General features: G+C 39.0%; 1 protein-coding gene across 1 annotated transcript in view; it reads right to left on the bottom strand.

The window, feature by feature from the left end:
- MGAT4A (alpha-1,3-mannosyl-glycoprotein 4-beta-N-acetylglucosaminyltransferase A) overlaps window positions 1-14,807 on the bottom strand; it is an 83,116-nt gene that overhangs the window by 18,104 nt on the left and 50,205 nt on the right. The window contains exons 6-12 of the mRNA XM_049834445.1: window positions 14,703-14,749; window positions 13,997-14,110; window positions 13,307-13,382; window positions 11,838-11,952; window positions 3,105-3,235; window positions 2,135-2,242; window positions 1,538-1,731 (exon numbers count right to left, since the gene is read on the bottom strand). Coding sequence (XP_049690402.1) covers window positions 1,538-1,731; window positions 2,135-2,242; window positions 3,105-3,235; window positions 11,838-11,952; window positions 13,307-13,382; window positions 13,997-14,110; window positions 14,703-14,749 — 785 coding nt within the window. The remainder of the gene's footprint in view (window positions 1-1,537; window positions 1,732-2,134; window positions 2,243-3,104; window positions 3,236-11,837; window positions 11,953-13,306; window positions 13,383-13,996; window positions 14,111-14,702; window positions 14,750-14,807) is intronic.

The following is a 14,807-nucleotide window of genomic DNA, read 5'->3' as shown; positions in this document are numbered from 1 at the left end:
AATAATATTTTCTTCAGAACTGTGCATACCATTTTTTTAAGTAACAGTGCTGACCTATGACACTTTGCTTGCAATGCTTCCCAAAATTGCCAATGTGCATTTGACTTGTCCTAAACCAACTAAGATCAACATTTGCTGCTCAGAGTCACCCTATTCTTACAGGGTAAATGCATATAATTCTTTTTTAAAAAAAAACAAAACCAAACACACAAATTGGACAACACTTTCATAACTTTGAAAAGGAAAATTTGATCAAAAAGAAGTCAATGAATTCATACATCTGAGTTGAAAAATATGGGTTTTTCTAAAACTATTGGCACAGCATAAAAAAAGATTCTGCCTTTAATCCAAGGAGGTATGGCAGTCATATTCTTCAACACATGTATCTTGGAAAGCTAACCAGGAAAGTCTTTTAAAGCATAGCAATCAACTGAAAGAGTAATTTGACATCTCAAGCGACAAACTTGAGTTTCATAGGTCAGACTCGTTTGGAGCAACATAGTAACAAGGAAACTACTGATCCTCACTGTTATGCTAAGCCAAAGTGAAGGCTTAGCCTTTGATTATGTACCAAGGCACAGAGTTGACTAACTGGGTTCAGTTCAGGACTGCAAAAAGGGCTGTTTCACAAGAAAAGCATCCAAATTGATCCAAAGAAACTTTGCTTTACCATACTAAAAGTACTGGCCTCAACACATAAGGTATGTGAAGAAAGGAGAAAACAAATCCACTAACATAGCAACACTTAAACAGACACTAAATGAACAATTTTTTAAGTCTTGGACTACTATGTTGGCGAGACAGTAAAAAGCAAAACAGCAAATGAGTCTCAATAAAACTACAGGACAACTACACTCTAAAGCGCAAATTCTATTATCCTTATTTAATCTGACCAGTAGCTAAAAAGAAGTCACCTTTAGTCCTCTAACAAGTCACAGATGTTTGTATTTCAAGGGCAACCCCTGCCCCCCACCTCCTTTTTTTGTTGTTAAATTTTAAGGTTTTTAAATAGGTCAACTTGGAGTCTTAGCATGGTGACTTTTTTCAAGCCCTAAAGCTACATCTAAAACACATTACCCTTCAGAGTTCCCAGCTTTCAGGTCTGGGGACATCATGATATGCTCCAGCAAGATTTCTGATCTGGACAATCAAGGGACTGAGGCTGCAGGGCACAACATACTGTACCACACACCATGCTGTACAATTGCTCTGTAATTAGAAGCAGACCAACCAAATACAAATAGAATCAAATTGGCTTCTTTTAAATTCTCTTATGAACTGCCAGAGAAGCACTGGTTTTGAATTGCATTTATCAAAAATGCTCCAGATTAAATAAAAGAAAAAATAATTAGGAAAAAGAAAAAGGCAAGAAGAAATTTAGAGTAGTAAAAGAGTTAGAGGGAAGACATTAACGATCATAGTTTCAGCTGAACATAATTTCACTTTAGGTTATAATGACAGCCCCAAATTCTACCTTCAAGCATTCCTGGCAAACAAGCAGCTTTACATATGAGACCAAAGGCAAATAATTACTAACCTTTCTACATTGACTGGCTTGTCAAATTTAAATAGAATATAATCCCCAGCAACTGGTGTAACAGCCCAGAAAAAATCTTCCCCTACGTAGGTTTTTTCTAGCGTATGCCCCTGGTAGACTTTTAAAGATGTCGAAACCTCTGCAGGTGGATTCACGTGGATTTTATGCAGTAATGGTTTCAGGAAGTCTTTATCCTAATTGAAAGAAAGACAAACATCATGCTGGTCAGATAACCTGTTTTATTATATTCTTTTCCCAAGTGGTTACACTTAAAACAAACACTTGCATAAAATGGAAAATGAATGCATTACTCATTTGGGGGTTTATCAGATCTTGTATAGATTAATAAGATGAACATGCCATTAAAGTAAAAAAAATTAGAAAAAATATCCCCTAGCAAAAATCCACAGAAATAAGCTGAGATTAGCACTTCTTATACTTGATAGTAACCAGTTTAAATCAGATTTCATTCCAACTGGAGCAATATACAACATGCTTGAAAATGCCAGACAAGGAAATGCCTGCTTTCTCAAAGGCTACAAAGTTTTTCATTTAATCAGCCTGCTCTGGAAAGGAAGGAAAATTTTAGCTACTAACTGTGAGTTTCTGGATCTTCCCTGCTAGAGAGGAGTGGAGGCCAACATGCTGGAAAAGAGAAGGCCTGAAGCGTATCCGTAGGTTAGATTTCTGTCGATCACAATGTTTCTGAAACAGGAGAGGAGGGGTAAAAAAAAAAAAATTTAAAAAAAATAATCACATTAGTAAAACCAACACAAGGTTGCTGAGTTTTTACTGCAATTATGTGATGTTACATGAACTAAAAAGACTTAACAAGAGCCCAGATCTACTTATTCAGTTGTTCTTGTTTTCATTCCAGAAAGCTACCAAGACTGCTGTGCAAATATAATACTGTTCAAGGTTCTTGCACAGAACCTGTTTATTCAGTCTTTCAGCAAGGGTGCTACTTGAGAAATGAAGGACCAAAATCCAAAAGTTTTTTCCTCATTTGGAACCTTCTCTATGACTGCTATCCAAGCAGTGGCATTCTGCAGAGCCTCAGTGGGGGTTAGGTGAATGAGTTTATTTTAGGACTGTTACACACAGAAACTAACTAGACTTTTGCTTTTCATCCTACTGCATCCATCTCCAAAATCTGAAACAGTAACAGTTATAATGCCTCTGAGAACTGTCTCTCTAAAGTTCTTTTTGAGATTAATATCTTGGTAGGAAGAAAGACTCTTTCAGGACGTGCTGTAACTGTACACACTACGCTAGCCTCCAGCTCACCAAAACCAACTCATTCACCATCATGAAAACATTTCTTCACTACAAAGGTGGTGAGACACTGCAAGAGGTTGCCTAGAGAAGTTGTGGATGCCTCATCCCTGGAAGTGTTCAAGGCCAGGTTGGACAGGGCTTTGAGCAACCTGGTCTAGTGGGAGGTGTCCCTGCCCATGGCAGGGGGGGCTGGAACTTGGCAATCTTTAAAGGTCCCTTCCAACCCAAACCATTCTATGATTCAATGATTATTTTAGAAGCTTTATTATAAAAAAAAAAAACAACTTACAGCATCTTTCTCAGGGTTACACACTTTCACCCAGAGGATATGGTCCAGGAGCCAATCAATAGGTTTCTCCTTATAAAACATAAATATGAACTCTACAATAAGAGTGATATCCGGAGACTGGAACATTTTACCTGTGATGACAATAACTGGAGTTATTTTATATTAAAGATAACATGGTCTTTTGAAATCAGTGAGACAACAGATGATACATTCGTGCCAAGACAAGTAATATTACCAATGAACAACTTGAAATCTCAATGTTATTAAAAGCTCCATTCCTTTCAGCTATGCAAAACTACATAAAACAACTATTCAAACAAAAACTCATTGTAATATATCTTGGTGCTATCAAAATATTCAATGTATAATACAACACAGTCTCCTTAATAACAGAAATTGTCAGTCTGCAAAAATAGAGTTATGGATTCATGTCTATTATTCTCCATGCCATGTGTAAGCTTCAAGCATCTGAGACAAGGAGCTGTTTCAAGTGTTATCTGCCCAGTCACACAATTTCAGCTTTTGCAGGTACAAAAAGCAGAGATGGAACACCTACCACTAACTCCAGATCCTTTTGTGTAGAAAGTCAAAGGGAAAGAAGGAAGCTACTAGAACACAACCAGAGACAATGCAACTTAAAAACAGACAGACATCACATAGCAGTGACCTGATTTTTTTCTGAAATGCATAGGCCACCAGCAAACTCATACCAAGGGTATTTCCAACTAGCCACTCTCAAAGCAGTCAGCTGCCTAGTAGAAAGTCTAAGTCCCTCCCACAACCAAAAACTGCCGAACTTCTTTGCCAAATACTGCCACGACTTTGGGGCTTCCAAGACAGCATATTGCTTGGTCAACTACAGATGGACTTCTGGGTGGCACTGTGGTACAGGATTCTTGGGAACCCTGCAAACTATGAGGCTTAAAGGAGACCTTGGCAAAAGAAGGAAACTTACTGTTGATGAGGAAAGTCTATTTACTATCAACAAAAGCAACTATTTATGTGGTTGTGGAATACACTTCACTGCCAGTACAGGTGTTTGAAGAGAAAGGTGGCCAACACACAGGGCTATTTTTTTAAACTGAATGCAGCACTTAAGAAAGGTGCCTTGTATGAAGACACTGCTACCAGGAGCAACAGGTAACTGGGAGTGGGGGAGTCCAAGGCTGAAGACAGACTGACAATAAGTGCTTGTACCAGGGACTGAGTGCAAACTAAACTCCCAAAGGCAGTTCCAGATTTGAGGGCAGATTCAGAAAACATCATCAGGTTTGCAGATGAAGTCTGCCTCTGCTTTACTAGGCTACAACAGAGGAGGCAAGGGAGAAAGACATTACATGACGATGAATCTCTTAGGAGGACACTGGCTGAAGTGATCCAGTTCTGTAGATGGTGCTGAGATGTGGGCAGTGCTGACTTAGCATGGGCTCTTGGGCACGTGTGCATTAATGGCTCAGAGCCCAATAGAAGCTCTTCCCCAATGCAAGCCTTCCATCTGTCCACACTTCGGAGTTCTGTACAACACACAGGTCTTAGGCATGTGAACTGGTTTTTTTCCCCCACTTGTAACCTATGAGGCCTTCATAGGCTTTTGAAGTAAGTTCCACAAGTGGTAGACGTCCCAATATTTTCTCCTTCTACATTTAGGAAGAATAGCTGGAGTAGACATTAAGAACAGATTTCTCTCTGAGGTGGCAAAAACACTTCCCACACTCACCAGAAAATGGGATTTGGTGCTCATCTACAAGAGGACAAAATTCTTTGGAAAGGCCACTAAGGAGCTGCAAAGGCTAGTCTGGCTGACAAACAAATATGGAACAGCATTTTGTATGGAGCTTAAAAACTATCAGCAGTATAGCACTCCACTTGAGCAGGTGGCTGAGTGGAAATGAAGAAATTGTTCAAGCAGTCTACCTTATTTAGCCATTAAGGAGTGTGTATGAAAAAGAAGTGAGGATATACTTGAAGTATCACCCTGGACCACCGCTACACGAAAGGTAAAAAGTTATCCAGTCTTAAGTCATTAGGAACATACAATTCTACTGTGAATGTACATGTGGGCTATCACTCAGAGCCAGACATTCAGTTACTTCTTTCCTTTGAGGCTCACTGAAGTCTGTTATTCATAGAAGATTATCACAAGTCAGCATAAAAAATAAAGAAAAAAGAAAAACCAAAACATTTAGCTGGGAGAGTTCAAATCCTTGTTGGAACAGGGATGGAAAATTTCTCTACTGAAACAGGTGACTGAGCCTGGCACATTATACAATATCTCAGAGTAGATACAGAATGCCAGGTTGTTAGCTTACATATATTAGCAGCAAGGATATTTTTAAGGGAAAGCATCAAAGTTGCGGGGGCCCTGTTATGCATGCTCTGATACTGCCAGGTATCAGACTCAGACATACAGAGATTTGCTTTGACAATGCCAGGATCTCAGATTGCAAGATCCTTTATTTTCTCAGAAAGAGGATACATACTTAGGAAATCACCTGAAGGGCCTCATCCTTTCCACAAAACAGGTCTGATGCAATTTCATTCCCTTATGACTTGTATAAAATTGGATAAGAACACAGTCAATGAAATAATACTTATTTTGGAATTCTGAGATGATTTGGAGGGCTCTTAGTGAGACTACATCATGATGCAATGCAATAAATGGAGAAGAAGCATCTGACAAAAGTTCCAATTATTTAATCTGTTAGAATGATGCTATATTCATAAAGCAAACCATTCACACAGTGGGGTGGAGAAGTAAATGTGGTAAGACATTAACTGACCTGGCATTGCTAAATCAAAGTTGTCCCTTACAAAAACCTTTAATTTGGCTGTTTAGAAAGCAAAAACATTGACATCACTTGTAAGTGCTTGGTGCAATGAGGTCCTCAAATAGGGATCACCTCTTGAAAATACGCTGTAACTAAAATTTGAAGCTCCCACTAAACAAGGGACAGCTCCTACTAAGCTAGGGACAACTGCAAAGCTTTCTTCTTTAAAGATGTAAGAAAGATGTTGTGATTTTTTATTAGTATATTGTTACCATTTACGCACTATATTGTTGTCATATTGTTTAACTTTATTTGCAGAAGTAAATATTTAAAAATGGGTAGGAAACAATCATATGATTTGTACAATGTTGTGTAAAATATTCATGCAGAGTAATCTCTCTTTCAGCTTGTCACACTTCCAACTAAATGGGCTCCCAGTTTTCCTGGTGATTCATCTCTGCCTAATGCTTTCAATAGTATAGGGCAGGAGAAGAGAAAAATATGAGAAACCCTAATCAAACACCAGCTGAAAAATGGGACTAATCAGATGTTTCTAGAATGTTTACGGCACTGAAACCATCATTTCTGGATGACACCTGATGAGGTAGTCTGTCAGTCACACCTGCTTCCATAGGAAGTGGACCTTCCCATGCAGTGTCAGAGAGATCCACAATACCACACGATTCAGAAGACAAAAACATCCCCACATTATTGCTCCAATCTCAGTGGAAGCAGACTGACTGAAGAGACAGCTTATCCTCTTCCAGGAGGGATATGCAGTCATGCTGCTCTGGAATCCTTTTCTTCTTCTGCCCAAGGAGAGAGAGCAATAGAACCACAGTGTACATTTTTTCCTTTGACTAGCTCATCTTCTGAAGAGCACAAGGATTACAGTCTTCAGTTGTCATCTATGGTGAAAAGACAGTCACAGACCATGTCACTTAAAACCTGAACATTAAGGTACGGGATCCGTAGCTACGATTAAATAAGCAGAGAAAGACTGAGGGTAAGAGTAGGCATTTACTCTTTTCCCTAATTTAAGTTATCCTAATTTTACCTAAAATAGAAACAGGCTTTCAGCAAACAAATTATTTACTTCCATATGCCAAACTTGTCTAGGCCCAGAGGCACTTTCCTCTAGGCCTAGACTGGCATACTACTGTCAACCGTGCAGTCAAACACCCCTGACTTGGGGAATAATCTAGTTAACACAGTGACGTCGCAGGACATGCCAGGAAAAACCAAACAAAAAATCCCGGATACATCCAACTGCAACTAGTCAGAATATGCTAGGTAAGCATCAGCTGGCTGTACCTGCACTAACACCTTCAGACCCAGCTGGCCCCTCTATGTTACACTGCCCAATACTGTGGAAGTGTTCAACAGTGCAGGCAAAGCCTTCTGACTTTAATTCGTAATAATCACTGGGCCGAAGATGAACAGGCAATACCCTATTCCTGAGACAAGCCCTCGTCTCCCTTCAGTAACCAAGGACAGACATCCACACACTGTTTGCTGAAGGGCTGTCACTGCCTTCCACACCCTGCTTGGCACAGCTTTGCCCCAGCTCCTTCCCCTTCAGTTTGACACGGCATCCATCATCTGTCATTTCTGTCTCAGGACACCACCAGCCCAGCACAGCAGTACAGCCATGGATCAATGTCCCCCTCTTCTCCCCCAGAACGCTCTTCCTACATCAGCTCAAAAACAGGCCTCTGCAGCAAAGCCCCTGCTAAAACACATCTTCAAAGCTCTGGACCTCTGACTGTCCACAGCTACTCCTTGTGATGGAAAGCAGCCCAGTACAACTCCTATTGCACAGATCCAACACCCCAGCCCCTCTGAATCCAAACCAGCCAAGCCCTTGTCTGGCCTCTCCTGAACAAGGATAGCAGCAGCAGCCTGGCTTCCCTAGGGCATAGCCATAGCCCAAGAACAAAAAGCAGCATTTGCCAAGGTCCTGCAGTCCTGTGGCCTCCCACGCAGTTGCAGGTGAGGAAAGTGCTGTGAGCCACGGAGGCATTGAGATGCCATCCAAATCCAGCCTACAGATTGCCCACTGGCCACCCCCAACATGCAGTCAAAAACCATCAAGCCAGAGAGACCTAAGCAAAAACTGCAGTCAACACACACTGCCTCAAACCAAAGACAATCTGAAAGAATTGAAGCAATGACTCATCTTGCACTATGTTCATGCACTTGGTACAGTGCATGAGAACAGACATAAATCAAGGAGACTCTGCTGACAGAATTTCAGGGGTTTCAGATTCTGGGTGCATACAACCTATCCTTGGAAGGAAACTCCAAAATCCAAAAGAATTAAGACTCAAAGGTAATATCTTGCTCCATAAATCCCTAGAGACTTATGAAATGTGGAAGACTTTCTCCATATTATTTATCTGTATTGATAAAAGCGAGAGCCAGGACTGAACAAAAAAAAAACATATTGTGGGACATTTTCTGCTATTTATTGTGCCCTGCCAAGACTTCTATCTGGTTCTCAGTCCATTTAAATGCTATCCTTAGTGAACTATTCTGGCCCCCTCAGTACTTTGTTGGCAAGCACAAAACACACAAAAAATGAAAAACTTTGTTTTCTACAGCTCTCTGAACTGCAAGTATTTAAATAATTCATTTTCATTCTTCCACATAAGCATCATTAAATGTATTCAGTCTACACCAACAATAATTTTATACCTGCAAGCACATATTCTAACTACAGTTGAAGTCTTTCAATGCTTTCCTGTTAATGAGATGCAAATTACTGGCATTAAAACCAGAACCTCTTTGAAGTTATTTAAATATCTCAATATTTGACTTGATCTACTCTTCCCCAAACTTCAACTATGAGGACAGCTTGAGCAAAACTATAATCAGAACAACAGGCCTTAAAACATCAGGGCACAGTAAGATTCAGAGGAACTGTAGAAGACAACCAAAAGTCTGATTTCAGACCGCTCCATTAAGAGCTTGTGACAGCTCGCAGAATATTATAGATCCTCTGGAAAACAGTTCAGCTCAGAGGCAGTTGGAAGACAAATCAATATTTCTCATAAAAAGCTAGTAGAACTCTCCTATATTGTGTCAGGGACTGCAGCACAAACCAGAATCCAGAAGAGCAAAAGATGCATCTCCTTCCACAGAGTTTCTTAGGGAAGCAGCATGTGTCTCACCCATTATTTATTAGATACTTGACAGCACTTAAGACTATGCTTTCACTATTAAAAAAACACAAAGGAAGCAACTCCTGCTCTGTGGCAGAGGTGACAGAATTCTATAATCCTGCTGTCAGCCTAAACAGCTGCAATTCCCACCTCCTCATGTAGTACTTGCATAAATTAGATTTTCAGTTCAGAAATACACTAGGACAAAAAACATTTTTACCTCGCGCTAGTGAACTTGCAACCTGATCAAGGTTTCCAATAGCTTACAGCAAATCAGCCACACCTCTCTTTTTTAGTGATCATTTCTAAAACAGTAGTATCTAGGCAATTCAGTGCTCTACTTTCTCTCATAGACATCTTCACATAAAACTCATCCCCAGTTACAAGCAACTACTTTTGCTTTTCTCCACAGATATCTGCATTACCAAATTACCACAGTATCAGTCTGCATCAAGATCCATAAAGGGATAGCAAAGATGAGGCAAATCTACATTACTTGCATAAAATTTCTGCGCAATATATGGTTATAGTACACCAATGTGTCTCAAAGCCAGAAGTTTTAGTCACTTCCATTAATACTAATTCTTCTCTCAAAACTTAAAAGGAGGATAAGTACCAAAATTGGGAGGGAAAAAAAGCCCTAAGTTAATTTTCTAGGTAGAAAAGTGACATTAAGATGTATAGCCACAGCTAAACGCATCTGAAGTTCTACTAATATGATCTAATCAGAGGCAAGCAAATATGATACAAGGAACAAAGAACAGGGATGCAAGCAGCAGGAGCTAAAAACTAAATTTAACTACAACTATTGTCAGAGCCTACACTGGAAAAAAGTATATAGACAGTATAGAAAAATAACTTTAAAATATTTTTAAACAGTTGTGCAGGTGATTAAGCCAAACCTCAGTATTAAGAACTACCTACCTACCCTTTCTGGCTTAGACACTGTGCCCTCTATAGCAGCACTGGGAATAGAAAGGGGTGTGAAACACACAAATAATAAATGATCTGAAATACATCTGCATGGGCTAGACAGTGCATGTCCTAAGTTGGTTTTACACCTATTTTGACATGTTGATCTTACAAAACTGCAATTTGTAAGCAAGTATGCTTTATTACTAAAGTATGCAAATGTAGAATGAATGTGAATTACTTCTATAGCCCAGGAACTTCATACAGAATTTACATTTAAAGTGCATAACTAAAAGCTTAAACTCAAATTGTGGGTTTAGTTGGGATTGAGTTTAACTCTTCAAAAGTAGAAACAAAGTCTAATCAGATGCTGGCATTCAACCAGTCTCTGCAGCCACAGAATCAGAGAGAGTTGCAAGGGACTCCCCAACAGAAAAGACAGTCTATTTAGGGCAAAAGTTCCAGTAAATTATTTAAATTATTATTTCTCCATGACAGGCAGATCAATTTCTTCTTTCTCCCTTCCACCTCTGAGGCCACAAAACCAGTCCCATAATTATTTCAGCAACAGGGCATCTCCACTGGTAGCCCAAGGCAACCAAGCAGATTGGTTATGTGGTGGCCAGATAGATAAGGAGACTTCCCACTGCCCATTTTCTCTCCTCCTCTCCATTGTTTCTGTAGGTTAGACTGACAGGCAAATGTACAACATACCATTTTGTACCTTAATGTAGCATGTTTAGGAGACAACTACTGTTTTCCTTTCTACTCAGTGAATCTCTAAGACCCTGAAAGTCAGGGAACTATTGCCTCTGCAGCATACCTGATGCTGAGCTGGACACAGGGTAGTACCTGCCATTAACACAGTGCCAAGGTTCTCAGTGCTACCATTATGGGTCACTTGAGCTAAAAATGAAGCTTTCTTTGGAAATTAGATCCAAAGTAAAAACAAGAACAAGAATTTCCAAGAGAGTGACAGAACTCAGGACTGCACTTTATCTGTTACATGTAGGATTTTCTTCCTGTTCTGAGCTCAACTTACAGCCTTTGCACTGAAATCGTTTGTGTTGACTACATACAGGAACCTCCACATTCTGACTCAGCTTTTGATTTTTCCTCATGACAGATCATGACACATCACTGCAGTAATGAAATAATCTTTTGATTTGTAAAGTCCCTTCAAAACTTCTCTTTCATTGTTCTTCTGTTAAGGCTAGTACCTCTCAATAAAAAGGTATTAGTGTAAGAGCAATGAACCACAAAGTAATTTCAACAGCACCCTGGTAGTCAATCTGCAACAGCCCAAGATGCTGCATTAGCTTCTCTCACTGCTGTTCATTGCAAATGACAGATAGACTCTACATGTAGGAAGGAGCAGACTGTCATAACTTCTCCTTGATGGAGTAGATAGGTGGAGGAGATGGAATAGGCTTTGCAATGAAGACAAAGTGATGCCTGCTGGTTCTTGGAAATTTAGGGACAAACACTAATGAAGTTGGTTTAGGTGGAGTTAGTTTTCATGTTTTTTTCTTTTACTTCAGTCAGTTCTGCTTTAATGATATTTTTTTGTTCTAACAGCAGCTAAATTCAAAATAAGTCATTCCTTGCAGTTCAAGTGTTAGTACTTCTAGAAATTAATTAACTTTTGGTTATAAAAATGCCCTCTTTTCCAACAGTTTGAGTTTGCCTCAGTCATAAAAAAGTATATGAAACAGCTGAAAAGGAACACCCCCACGGGTTAAACCAGAGTTGCTAAAAAAGCCAATTAATTTCTACTTCTTGGTCTATTTCCAGTACAAAGAAGATAGCTTTGAAGTCGGATCACTATTAATTCACAGAGTCTGAGGATGAATGTGTTCTTTCAACTACTAAAATGAACATTTTCTTACCAATGAAACCCAGCTGAGAAAATTCTAGAATCATCCAATCTTCAGAAGCGAGCTGAAGTGCAAAATTTTTTATTGTGCTGAAATAATTCTGCTTGACAACGATGTCATCTTCAAGCTAGAGGAAGGTAGCAGTGATACCATCATAAATAAAAAAAGCACCAGCAAAGCAATAGGAAAAAGTACAGCTAGGAAATACCGATTTATAATATATTGCTAACATATAGCCATATATTTCCAATGCAAGCACTGCTATAAAACCTAGACGCTATAGCCAAGAATAACTATTGTAGGGATCACAGTCTGCCTATTTGTGGAGAAGTAATCCAGAGTCTTCCTGTACACACATGTATCTCAACTTACTACTTCAGAACATTGCTTTTCTAGCTTCTCTTTTCAGAGGGAAATCATCCATGAAATTATGTTAGACTAAGTGGCATCAGTAGAACAAGTAGAATATCTGTATTATTTGTACGCAAACATGACACTGTCTACTGATGCACCTAACAGCACTGAAGGAATTTCTCCTCTGAGACAAGAAGCTAAGAGACATGTTGTCTACAGAGGTAGGATTCATTTCATATGGTGCATAGTCCAAACTAATCATCTAGTCCAGGCAGCAGAACTGCCAAGATGGGGTGCTACAATCCCTTTAATTCATAGTAAGTGCAGGCCACTGCTTTAAGGATCCTACTTCTCCTGTCCTTTCTCCCAGCGCATGCCAGCTCACCCCCTTGTGCTGGCACTAATATTTGAGCGACTGCCTAGTTTCAGGAAGACTCTCATGTCATTGGCTGTGTAGCTTCCAGAAGAGCTGTCTCCAACAGATCTCAGAAAGTAGTCAGCATAACTTTGTAAAAACTTGATGAGATCAGTGGGGCATCACAAGCGTAGCTACTCACTAAATCTGCAATACCTGTAGGCAAGGCTTCTACTTCAAAGCAGCAAGACATGATAGGAACAATTCTGAGCTAAATTAAAGAAGAATTGCTTAACTCTGTTCTTGAAAACCTCTTTAAAAAAAGAAAAAACAAGTCTAGCAACACACTGAAAAATGTATTTATACACAACAGTCATATGCATCATACACTTGCCTTCAAAAGAAAGTGAAAAAGGATTTTAGCTTGATTTCCACTCTCAACTATGCTGGTGGTTTTTGCCTAGGTGACTCAACAGTAATTCATTTGGAGGAAAAAGGAAAAACAGTAGTTAAGCTGTCTGCATTCCTTCATTTTTTTTACTAAGCAGCTTATGATAAAATAAGTCACATAAGACAAATTACTTTCTACTTCACAGACAGCGTCCTCTACAAATTACTTCCTCATATACCATAACCTCCATACTTAATGCCCTCCTTCAACTATGGAATGAAGTCCTCTCTTCTCTGTGTAGGTCCTTCTAAAGGTGTCCAACAGCATAATATCTGGAGACTCATTTGAAAACTTGTCTCAAAACAAAGAAGAGAAATTTACCTGAATGTAATAAACCCCCTTTTTCTGGGCATACATCATAAGAAAACAATAATCCAAGTTTTGTTTTGTTCTCCATCTGAAATGAAATTAAAAGATTAAGGATTATGAAAAAAGTTATTTCAATACATGCTGGCAATGCAAAGTAAATCTCAGTATGAAGAATGACGCATATTAGTGCAATGTTAGGACAGCTGCTTTTGGCATTGTTGCCTCAGGAAATCCTCTGTCTGAAAAAAAGGAACAATGCTTTTCCCTTATGCTTTAATACAGACATAAAACTGGTTTAACTTGAATCTGATTTTGTGAAAACTACCAGACATTTCACTAAAAACACACGTGCATTTTAAATGGTAGTTCAGCAGGAATTACTGGGTTTTACACTGTATTTCAGGAAGAAAAACAGTAAACAAAAAAGTCTACATATAAGAAAAAAAGCATATCAAGTCTTAGTACTCCTCCCAAAGTTTAACTAAATTAATTCAATCAAGCATCGCATTAGGCTCCAATCATGCACAGAACAGCATGCAGATAGGAATGAGATGGATTCACCGAGCACTTTCAGCATCCCCACACTTTCAAGAATTACAGTAAGAAAACATTTCAAGAATTCACATCCCACTTGCTATTTCATAAACAACAAAAGTGGGGATGTGGGAGGAGATGGGAAAAGATCTGGGGGAACAAGCTAACCTCACTCTCTCTTTTGAGTCTCCAAATGTCTCTTTCAAGTTTGTCAAGTCAGGATAGTAAGTTGCAGGAGGGGCTATTACTTCCACCAAGCCAGAATTGATCTCTGTAGAAAACCTGTCAACAGAAAAATCCTAAAGTCACATGAGAGATTCTGAGTATTGTAGACTTCCTGCTTGCCTTCTGTTGGTACAACTATGTCTGGCTACAACAATAACTTATTCAAATAAGGCATGTAAAATAGAAGTACTACATAAAAAAGTATTGTTTTCCTTAGCACTTCTTCAGAATAGTATAGCCTCCTGCCCAATAATCAGAATTCTAACTAGATTCTAAACACTTCTTTTGCCTTTCTTTTTTCAGAACCTGGTGATTTTTTTCTATAGTTCTCTTTGAACATATGGAATACAAGGCCCTAACACAGATGTCACAAATTTCCATTCACGTTAAAACAATCCCATCTGTTTATCGTGCACCAAGTAATTTAATCCCATTTATTGCTTTACAATTTAACGGACTGAATCACTGCCCCTTAATTTGTCATCTATTACTTTTTTTGTTCGAAAGTCCAAACTCCCAAGAAACAAAAATGCATGATCTCGTATTTCCAGAACACTTTTTATTACTTATCACAACCTAATTTAGGAGAAAAAAAAAAAAGCATACCCACCAATAAGCTAAGAAATCCCCCATTAAAACTACAACTTACTCTTTTTCCAGGCTTGCAACAACGCTGTTAACATAATCAAGATCAGTCTGGAAAAAAACAAACACACAAAACAAATAGAATACTTAACAGTTGTGGAGCTATTTT

The sequence above is a fragment of the Accipiter gentilis genome, chromosome 31 (genome assembly GCF_929443795.1).
Source record: "Accipiter gentilis chromosome 31, bAccGen1.1, whole genome shotgun sequence".
Classification (NCBI taxonomy): domain Eukaryota; kingdom Metazoa; phylum Chordata; class Aves; order Accipitriformes; family Accipitridae; genus Astur; species Astur gentilis.
Note: the sequence above shows the minus strand (reverse complement) of the source record. Positions and strands in the feature narration are given on the sequence as shown.